The 10,499-nt window shown below is 53.3% G+C and overlaps 1 protein-coding gene across 2 annotated transcripts in view; it reads right to left on the bottom strand.

Moving 5' to 3' along the window:
- SFT2D1 (SFT2 domain containing 1) overlaps positions 1-3,108 on the bottom strand; it is a 15,547-nt gene extending 12,439 nt beyond the window's left edge. The window contains exon 1 of one of the 2 annotated variants that reach the window (XM_019628192.1): positions 2,946-3,108. In XM_019628192.1, the coding sequence (XP_019483737.1) occupies positions 2,946-3,008 (63 nt within the window). In that variant the 5' untranslated portion in view covers positions 3,009-3,108. The remainder of the gene's footprint in view (positions 1-2,945) is intronic. The other variant, XM_019628191.1, reaches the window with a different exon arrangement.
- Between the last annotated feature and the right edge of the window lie 7,391 nt (positions 3,109-10,499).

Below are 10,499 nucleotides of genomic sequence, written 5' to 3'. Positions count from 1 at the left end.
CATCCATCCATCATCCATCCATCCATCCATCCATCCATCCTCCATCCATCCATCCACCCACCCGCCACCACGCGCTCCTACTTCCAAGTGCTGGGGGAGGAGTCTGGCCCTGGTTAAAAGGTGCCCCAGGTAACTGCCCTGCCAACGGCACGCATGGGGCCGGCCCAGCACTGCAGTGTCTGAAGGAGCTGTGCTCACGGACTGGACCTGGTCCATCACACCCTCTCCCGCGTCCCCATTCAGCCCAGCACCCCCATTTCTCCTCTTCCACCAAGGCCTTCTCGCAGGGCATGAGGGGACCCTAAGGACACCTTTCTCCTCTCTGGCTCTGTCCCTTAGGGGAGCCTTCCCGCTGGCCTCCTCCTGACCTCAGGGTCCACTGCCCATGGGGCCCCCTCAGCAGTGAGCTGACTCCTGACCGTCCACGCCCATTCCCCGGAAGACACGGAACCGGGGAGTTGCCTCTCCCCTGGGGTTAGCCTCTTGCTATTGATGATGCCATCGCAGAACGCGATTTAGGCTGAACCAGCCCTTCCCTTTGGGGCCTGTGACTTTGATCGGCCCCTCTGACACCTGAGAGCCCAGGTCTCTCTCTCCGGATTCGGGTTCGGCGGAGCTCCTGACGCCAGGAACACAGCAGTACCATGATAAGGTCGCTGTCTTCCAGGGAGCGATGCCCACATAACGACCGTCATCCTACGAAGGGAAGCTCGCGGGTCAAAGGGCGGAGGGTCAGGGAGGCGCAGCTGCAGCCCAGTGATCGGGCACTCGTGCTAAGGCCCTTCTGGGAGGTGGCGTGAGAGGAGACCTGAGGAAGGAAGGGTGCCCATCAGAGGGGGGGCCCCCTCCGTCTCGTAAGAGCCAGCCGGGGAGCTGATGGGGTCCCACCCCGGCACATGCCAGGCGCTCGCTCCTTGACCAACGCAGCTCCACCCCCCACACGACCAGCGCCTTCCAGACATGAAAGGACTTCCGTCCTTCACTCCAAGAGACACGCTTAAGACCCCAGCGAGCCTCCCGCCTCCCGTCTGGGCCGATTCCAACAGCGCTCTCCCCTCACTCTCCATCGGCCCCACAGCTGCTCCTTCCGCCTCCTTGTTCTCCCTCTTCCTGGGCCCCCCCCTCGTCCTTGTCCACACCTCCCTGACCTCTGCCCGTCACCTGGTAGGGAGCCCCCAACTCTGGCTCCTCTGCCTGTGCCCTGGCCTCCTGTGCAGCCCACTCTCCCCGCTGCCCGGCCACCTCCTCGTCCTGTCCCCGCCAAGCCCACGAGCCCTGCAGCCCTGTGTGTGTCCTGCCACACTCCCAAGACACGCCCGCCACCCCGAAACACCATCCGCGGCCTCCTCCACAGCCTGCGGCCTTCTCTGGTCACTCGCCACCTCTCAACTGTGTGTGCAACGTGGCCTCCCCTGCACCCTCGAGTGGGCCTGCCTTCTCCTAGGCACCCTGTACCTCTGGGACAGGAGGTGGGCCAGGTGAACCCCCCTCTTCACTGGCTGCCATAGTTTATATTTACTGGTTTTTAACTGTTTCCCCCGATTAAAATGCACGTTCCATGTGGATTGGCGGCCTTGTTTTGGTCACCGTGGTAACACCAGCGTCATGAGCAGGGCCACACGTGTGCAGGTTCTAAAAGTGGCCGAATGAATGAATGGGTCCCCTCTGAACTCACAGCTCTTGTCCATTAGAATCGCTCCAATCTTTAACCAGCGACTTCGCTGCATATCTTTCTCCCCTCCAGGCGGTGGGCTCGGGAAAAGCGGCCCTATCACCTCCACGCCCCCAGGGTTTAAAGCAGCTCGCCCCAACAGAACTGTCTGCAAGCGAATGTCCCACTCACGCGCTGTCCCCTGCGCAGCCACTCACACGGCTGCCCACTGAGCACCTGAAATGCGGCCGGCGTGACTAGGAGGACATTTTGAATTTCATTCAATTTTAATTAATTTAAATGTAAGTGGCCACATGTGTTGTGTGGCAGACCTACAGCGTGCACCGGAACACACATCAGTGGTCCAGCAAATGGGCTAAGACGTCACGGCCCCATTGACGTTTTTCATGTGGGTTATGACTGCGCCTTGTCAGTGGTTACAGGGTCCACCGAGCGGGTGCTGGTCTTACAGTCCCTGAACCCCCGCAGCCCGGCCCAGAATCCCGCCCCCCCCCGAAGTGCTGAATGGGCAGGAGGGAAGTCAGGATAGGAAGGGGACCAAGAACAGACCTCTACGGAATTCTATTCCATTTCCAATGTTCCCGCTTCTGTGACAGGCACACAGGAATGCGTCTGCATGCAAACAGCAAAAATACTTAGGAAGCAGTTCCTGCACCACTCCTATTTTTAATCCTCTCAGTAGAGGAAGTAACTCTTATCAAGTCCCGTGGGGAAAGCACAGAGACAAGGGCTTTAAAAAAAAAAGAAATCGCTTACCAGGGTTCAATGCCTTAACAAACAACTTTTAATTCAGTATTATTTCACTTCTCAATGACCTGTTTTTTTACCTCGTCTCCCTACTTCCAAAAGACACACACCCCCCCTCACAGGACCTCATTTATCTCCAGGGCAAACGGAGGCGGGAACCTTCCCGCAGCTCGCGGGACAAAGCGCCTGCACACGTCCAGCTCAGAGCCCCCCGGGCGCAGAACACCGAGGGGCGGGGTGAGGCCAGCGGGGGGCAGGTGGGTCCTGTGGGGGAGGGAAGGCCGCTGGGCGGGTCCCTCACAGTCAGAAGGCCAACCGGGGGGTGGGGGGGTCTCTTGGGGAGCGCCGTGGACTCCATGAACGTCCGGGAAGCCCCCAGATGCTTCCCGGGAGGCGGGCAGGGCGCTCCCGCATCGACTGTACGCGCCGAGGAGGCCCCGCTCCCCCGCTCCCCGCGGGCCTGACCCAGCACACGTCGCCGCCGGGACCCCGGGCGGCGGCCCGAGGACGGACGCGGGCTCCCTACCTGCGAGGTCAGGCCTTGCTCCTCGTCTTCCTGGCCGCTCAGGACCCGCCGCAGCTTCTCCATGGTCCGGCTCCCTGGCCCCGCCGGCGGCCACTCGCTCGCCGACCGCTCGCGCCCACGGAGGAAGCCGGAACCCGGGGCTCCCCCAGGTGACCGGACGTCCGGGTCACCCGCTTCCGGCGGGGCCCCTGCGGCCGCCGTAGCGGCGCGCGCATGCGCCCCGGGGCTCCGCCGGCCTGCGGGTCTGAGCTGCGCCCTGCGGGGCCTGCTGCCTGGATCCCGCCCCGCGGGCCGGGTGGGGGTGGTCACGCGGGAACGCAGAGCAGCACCGAGCCACCGCGCTCGGATTTCAGCAGTCGCCGTCTCGCGTAGCCTGGGGTGAGGACAGCGGGCGCACAGCCCGGCTTACAGGACGAGGAGACCCAGGACGCAGGCCGTCCAGGCGCGGGGTGCCGCATGCCCACGTCCGGTGCTCGGGCCCTCGTCCGACACGGCGGACCAGTGCCAGGGCTGCAGACAAGACGTCCAGGCTTGACGTTATGAGAAGCGTGTCGGGGGCCAATACGGGAATACTGACAGGCGGGGTTCGGGTCTAAACTGAAGTGCTCAAAGCATCTTCGCTGGGAAGGAGCCGGGAGCGAAGGGCAGGCTTTGGGGGCGGGCGGTTCTGTGCTCTTGATTTCGGCCATGCCTCTCCCCTGTGCAACGGGAACCAGCCCTCTCCCAGCCTGATCTCATCATCAGGACATAAATCACCTACTTTGCAAGGTTAAAGGAGAACCGAGTTCGTATTATCTCAGAAGAAATAGAAGGTGGCTGCCTTCCTCCTTTTTACATTGTGAGAGGTACTTACTCAGTTCATACCCCAACTAAGAATTTGAGCGTGAATCCCTACTTATAAGAGGAATAGCTAATCCAACCCATCTGCCCAGTTATAAACACTACAGTCCTTTGAACAAGTATTTACTGTTCTCTGGCTAACGCTAGGTGAGCAAACACTAGCAAATGGGGAAGTGGCGCTTTTTGTTTTTTCTCTTATTCGCCACCATGCTAAGGAAAGATTAAAAATTAGAGCTGCTTGTACAATATAAATTCCAGAGTGCCTTGCAGCTTTCTAAGAGTGTACTACTGCAAGGTCATCAAGTGTTAAGTTCTACTTTTTGGCTGGTTAAGATGGGAATGGAAATGCCTATTATTTTATTTTATTACATCACCCACACTTTCTCTCCTAAACCCTGAAAAAAGGCGGACCCCCAAACTTTTTATTCTCTGTCCTGCCGTCTCCAGTAGAGATTTTATCTAATCTCAATTAGGTAACATGTAAGACTCCTAGAAAAGCAGGTCATACACTTCCTATAATAAAAGTCCAATGCTCAGCATTTTTCAGGCAGCAAATATATTTGGCCTATTTATACCAAAGTTTGAGATCTTATCCTTTTGTCCTTAACTGGAAAAGATCAGAAAATAGATCAACGTCTGCTGTAAAATCATAAACTCCTATGCTTCTATTTAATAAGAGTAAACCTGTAAATACTACTGATTTCCCTTCTGAAGTGTAGTAACTTCAGTTTTCCATATGCGGGAAGATGGGATAAACTGCTACCTCTAGTCGTGGGGAGAAAGCTTTCCAAGGAATATGAGGCTGAATCGTGAAATTGTCAATGTCCAACTGTTTTTAACCTACAAAGGGCAATTCCATGTGTTTCAACAGGTACTTGGGTATAAGCACTCTTGCTGAGAAAATAGTATTAAATATTTGTTTAAGAATGTGTTTTTTTTGGTGCTTTTTCACTCCTCATGCCCTGTGAGCGAAGCTCGTTTCCTGAAAACTACTGCACAGAGTTTAATGAAGCCATAACCCTCATGTAGACAATGAAGTGGTGGTAACGGTCTAGGCTCCCGAGTCCGTCAGTCTGCCTGGATGAGAATCCTGGCTCCCTCGTTTTGTAGCTCTGAAGTTTTGTGCAAATCAACCTAAATTTCTGTTTCTCTTTCTCATATGTGAAAATCAAGGTGATAATATTCGGTTGTCAGAAAAGTCATGACACATTTTTGCAACGTTTAGAAAAAACTACGTCATGATTTTTCCAACAACCCAATAGTTCCTGCCTTCCAGGTTGTTATGAGGATAAGATAAAATAATACTACAGTCGACCCTCTTTATCCACAGGTTCTGTATTGGCTGACTTGCCAAAATTTATTTGTAACCCCCAAATCCATGCTTGCAAGCACCTTCACAGTCATTCAAGGGAAATGCACAGAAGAGTGAACATGTGAGTTACCTGAGGCACATGGTCCCTTGGAGGTAAACAAGGTGACGCTCTGCCTTCTTGGTTCAGCTCCTGCTGGAACAAGTGCCCTTCTTGTGGTCCATTGAGGGCCATGTTTTTGCATTTTTGTGCTTTTTGCTTGTGATTTTGCTGTTAAATTCGGCCCCCCAGCCTAGCGCTGAAGTGCCGTCTGGTTCCTAAGCACAGAAGGCTGTGATGTGCTTTATGGAGAAAACACATGTGTCAGAGAAGCTTCGTTCAGGCCTGAGTTATGTGCTGTAGGCCATGAGTTCAACGTTAAGGAACCGACAGCATGTGCTAAATAAGGTGTCTCTAAACAGAAACACATGCGAAACAAGGTTATGAATTGACCAGTTGAGGAAAATGTAGCCAGAGGCCCACAGGAAGCTTACCTGTGTTTCCTGGGGCCGGCGCCTCAGAATTCACTGATGTGTGTTTGTGGGGACTTCACGGAACAGGCAGACACAGCAGGGCCTGCCACTCCGAGTGCTGAGCAAAAGCTGGCTTTGTGATTAGAATAGTTACTGTCGTTTCATCACGTGGGATTTCTGCTCTGGACCCCTGTCTCCCCAACCTAGTGAACTACTGAGCAGTATGGACAGAAACCTAAAGTGAGCCTGTACTTCTTGCCCGTAAACCTAGAAAAACATCTAGTAGCTTCCTTCTGTCTGCTTCTCAGCTGCAGCGCTTTCCAGAGGCAACAACCTTCGCAAACGCAAGGCAGCCCAGGCACAAAACAACCAGGTGCCAGGTGGTGAGAGGCAAGGCCGCCGAGAAGGCGTCTGGCCCGCACAGAGCTGAGTGCAGTTGCCTGCTGCTCTCCTCCAGGCCCCCAGAGGGAGCTTAATAGACTCATCCCCGCACCGAAACCCGCGCCTCCTCCCCGCCCCCTTCCCTCCACCTGAGCGAGCGAGCGAGACAAAGCCAAGTTCATAGGAGTGTTAGTGCGTGAGGCCAACAGGGACTGGGCCATGGGGAGTGTGGCCCTTTCCACAGGCAAGCCCAGGCCCAGCCCACCCACAAATACGGCACTCCATCCGCAAGGGACCTCGGGCACAAACCACCACCCCTCACCCCAGCTGACTTGGGTAACGGGCTCGGTTCCCAGAGGGTTTCTTAGGAGAGAAACACCATAAAGGGAAGTGGCAACAATGGAAGCGTTGTGAGAGGATCGAGAACCTTTGTAATTTCCTCTTCCCATCTCTAAGATTGCATACAGTACTTGGAAATGGGGACTGTGTGAAGCACTCTCAAGTGAAAATGACACCTGAAATTGAGCCCCTGTGCGGTTAGTGTGGGACGGATCTAACGATATTCCATCACTGGTCGTTTCCTGTCTCATCAGCTTGTCTTAGTCACTTCTCTGGACATGATAGCAAATCTTGATACAAAAAGTAACACAATAGCTTTTCTTCCTTAAGGACTGAGACCCCAGAATGCTTTGTGAGTGAACACAAAGTCAGCTGCCTATTGGGGGGGGGTGGTGGGAGCCTGTCGCCATAGTTACCCGAGTGCCACACAGCAAAAGAGCGGAGGAAGCCAGGCCCTGGGCAGGGGGAAGGACTGGTTGTCAAGGTGTGGGTGAGGAAGGAGAAATTAGGGATAATTGCTTAGGAGGAAAGTGACTGAAACAGCAAGATAGGAGACAAACATAGAAAAACATAGCCTTAGTTCTAATTACGTTTCTCATTTTTCCAGAGACATTCTTTTCTATCGCATTTCAGTGTTTCTGTTCCTGAGGTCAGCCCTAGAAACAAAGTGAACTGCTCCGACAGCCATAAAGGTGATGGGAGTGTCCGATGGGAATGGGAAGGTAGCATCACAGCATCACCACCACCACTGTCACCGTCACCGTCACCACCACTGTCACCGTCACCATCACCATCACCACCAACCTCACCACCATCACCGTCACCGTCACCGTCGTCACCGTCACCAGCACCACCAGCACCACCAGCACCACCCAAGCCAGCGGCAAATGGAGATGCTTATGAGAGACTCCTCAGCCCTAAGGGAAGGCACACACAGCGCAGGGGCCCATCTTAACTCCCGTTAGTGCTCCCCATCTGGCCTGATGACAGCCATTCTCCACACCTGGCTGTACAGGTCACTTTAAATCTGTTCATCTCACTCCACTTAAAAAACCTTCAACAACGGCCCCATTTCCTCAGAATAAAGGCAGCATCTTAGCATAATACACAGAGCTGGTCACGACCCAGCCCCAGCTCTCCTGCCCAGCCTCACGCATCACTCCATCTTTTTCCACATGTGCACACTGTCAACACACAGAGGTTCAGCCTGTGAAATCCATACTCCCACCTACATGCCTTTCTGCACTCTGGTCTCATGGCTTCAAACCTTGCTCCCCCACACCACCTTGTCCCCCACCCCCAGCTCCTCCGAGCCTCCTTCCTTGGCTAGTTCCCACTTGACCTAGGGGCCTCCTCCTCAGGGGAGCCTCCCTGGGCCTCTTAGGACATGGCCAGTGGCCCCTGCCCCACACCCTCCTAGCCGCCCTGTCCATCCCAAAGCAGACTCAGCAATCACTCTGCTGACCTTTTTTTTTTTTTTAAGATTTTTATTGGGGAATTGGGGGAATGGGAACAGCGCTGGGGAATTGGGGGAAGGGGAACAGATAAGTTGCTGTCCTTTTGTTCTTCAGTCTAGTTGTGGAGGACATTGCTTCACTGGCCCAAGTTGGCACCATCATTGCGCTCTTCCCGGGTGAGGCAGATCAGTCGCCGGCTTCTGGACAGCCGCTCACTGCGGCTGCTGGCCGCTCACGCTGGCTGCTGGCCACTCATGCTGGCTGCTGGCTACACACGGTAGCCCATGGCAACCCACTGCCACAGGGACTGCAGCCTACGCTGTCGCCAGCGACTCACGGCAGCCCAGCTCCAGGTTGAGCTGTTGTTCAGCATCTTAGCTGTGGAGGGCAGTATCACTGGCCCTCATATGTGGGATCCGAACCGGGGCCCTCTGGCGTCCCAAGCCAGTTCTTAACCATCGTGCCACTCGGCCGGCCCTCTGCTGACCTTTCTGGTCTCAGCTAGTCATCCTACTCAGCTGCCTCATTAGGGTCCAGGCCCCATCCCTAGGCACAGAGCCTGGCACGTGATAGAAACTCAGCAGATGTTCCTAGAATAAACAAGTAACAATAATAGAGCATATTAAAGGATTGGAGGCATACATTGCCTCCATATGCCATCTAGGGTTGATTGCAGGGGAGAAAATAAATTGGTGTCAATGCACAATTCCGCGTTGTGTCCTGTGTGGCAGGCATTGCCCGGGCTGGCAGCATAGGGCCGTAGGTGAGTCCTGTGAGGGGACGGCTGGGAAGAGAGGAGTCTATTATTTCATCAAAGAAAAAAGGGAAGAACTGTGCCGCTGCAAAGATCCACGTCCACGGTGCATGGGCCGTGATCTCCCTCTGCATGCAGCACGCTTTCTCGGCACTGGATGACATTTGCTGAGTGAACTGCATGCTCTCTTTACTCCAGGACAGTTTGCATTTGAATGTCAGAAAACACTGAACATCTGTCACAATGGTCAAGTCTGTCTGCGTTTTCCCATCACCAGAACAGTGAATGTATTTTACAGAATTTCTGACAGGGACTTGTCATATGCTGTATAAAAATCCCAGGCAAGTGCAGTGAATATAATTGATGCTGCTCAAATTTCCTAAGAAGTTAAACAGAAAACTGCTCATTCTAGGTGCAGAAATGAGTTTCCTATTTCTCTTAACCTAAGTGGGATGATTTGTGAAAATCATTATCAAAGCCACGGCCATCCGACAGTTGTATGTACCTGTGTTCTAACCAGCCTACCTGTGACCTCTGGAACCTTGGCACTTGGAGCACACCTGCTTGGTTAGCTTCCTAGGTGTCCAGTTGAGCTCTCCAGCTGCACCTGAGGTTGGCGCACAACAGCTGGTGGGGTCAGTTCTCCCAAAAGCCGTGAGGAACTTAGCTGGGTGCACTGTTATTTCTTCAGCCCTTTACATAGTTCTCCAGGTATCAAAGTTTGGGCTTGCCATTGTTGCTTGGCGGTGAGGTGATGCTGTGACCTTCCTACCCTTGACACAGCACTCTTCCCAGTGAAAAGGACGACATCTCCCCACAGGACAAGGTCCTTGATTTCAGGGAGAACATCTTTGTCATTCTGTTTGTTTTTCTCTCTTTTCACAAATTCCCAGAGTCTAGCAGAGTCTTATAACAGTAGATGTTCTATAAATATTTTTTGCATGAATTAATGAGCCGTTGTAACTCCAAAAGTTCACTTAGAAATCATCTTGTCTTCCTTTCTTCCTTTGTTTAAAAACAAATCAAAGGTCCAGGGACATTCAGGGACTTGCATGCAGTCTGACAGACGGTTAGGAGCTGAGCAAATGACACTGGAATTAATGAACCCTTGAGATTCACTCATCTTGATGGGCCTGGGTGGGACAAGTGAGGACAAATCCTCAGCATCCTTCTTCATGCGAAGTCTCCACCTGTGTTTCCCGCTCAGAAATACTTACGTAGCAGAAGTCAGTCTAGGGGGAGGTTTTTGTTTTTGTATTTTTTGTTTGTTTGTTTGGCATCAGGGTCATGTGTTAATCACTCTTGCAGAGGGGTTGGTTACAAACAGAAAAATAGAAATTTTAAAGTCCTTTTTGCAGACAGCCTGCCCTGCCTGAGCTAGCCCAGGCATGAAATCTGAGAAATCTCTGAGCTTTTTGTCCGAGGTTTTCACGTGCATGTTAGTAGATAAATGGGATAATATACTGGGGAGATTGCAGGTGTTCTGCTATTCCTTACAAACATCAGTTGAACACACATCACATCCTGTCACTCATGACCTTCGCCTTGGAATCCTGAGGCCACAAGATGGCGGAATTTTGCCACTAAATAGTCTCAAGCCTGGGGAAGGGCAAACGAGGGTGAACCGGGCACTGCAGGCCTTCGTCCTGCTGGAGCAGCGGGACTGCAGGTTTCCAGGTTCTCACTCAGGGGCTGCTTGCTCCCGGAGCTCGTGGCGGAGTCTCTGCCTGCTCAAGCCAAGGACTGGGCTCCTGAGGGACCTCAGCTCACGAATGGGAACAGCAGTTACCCCTGCAGATACGTGGATGGCATAGATTTTATGTGTTTTATTGTTAATTCAAAATAGTTAACTGGCTGTTACAACTACTGACAAGCTTCCCTCCCTGCCCACCTGCCCACCTGGCCCAGCGACCCCTGTACCACAGGCACAGGTAGTCAGGTGTGCTGCTGACAGGAGCCAT

Source organism: Hipposideros armiger, unplaced genomic scaffold, assembly GCF_001890085.2.
Source record: "Hipposideros armiger isolate ML-2016 unplaced genomic scaffold, ASM189008v1 scaffold_753, whole genome shotgun sequence".
Taxonomy (NCBI): Eukaryota; Metazoa; Chordata; class Mammalia; order Chiroptera; family Hipposideridae; genus Hipposideros; species Hipposideros armiger.
The sequence above is the reverse complement of the archived record's forward strand: the minus strand, read 5'-3'. Positions and strand labels throughout refer to the sequence as shown.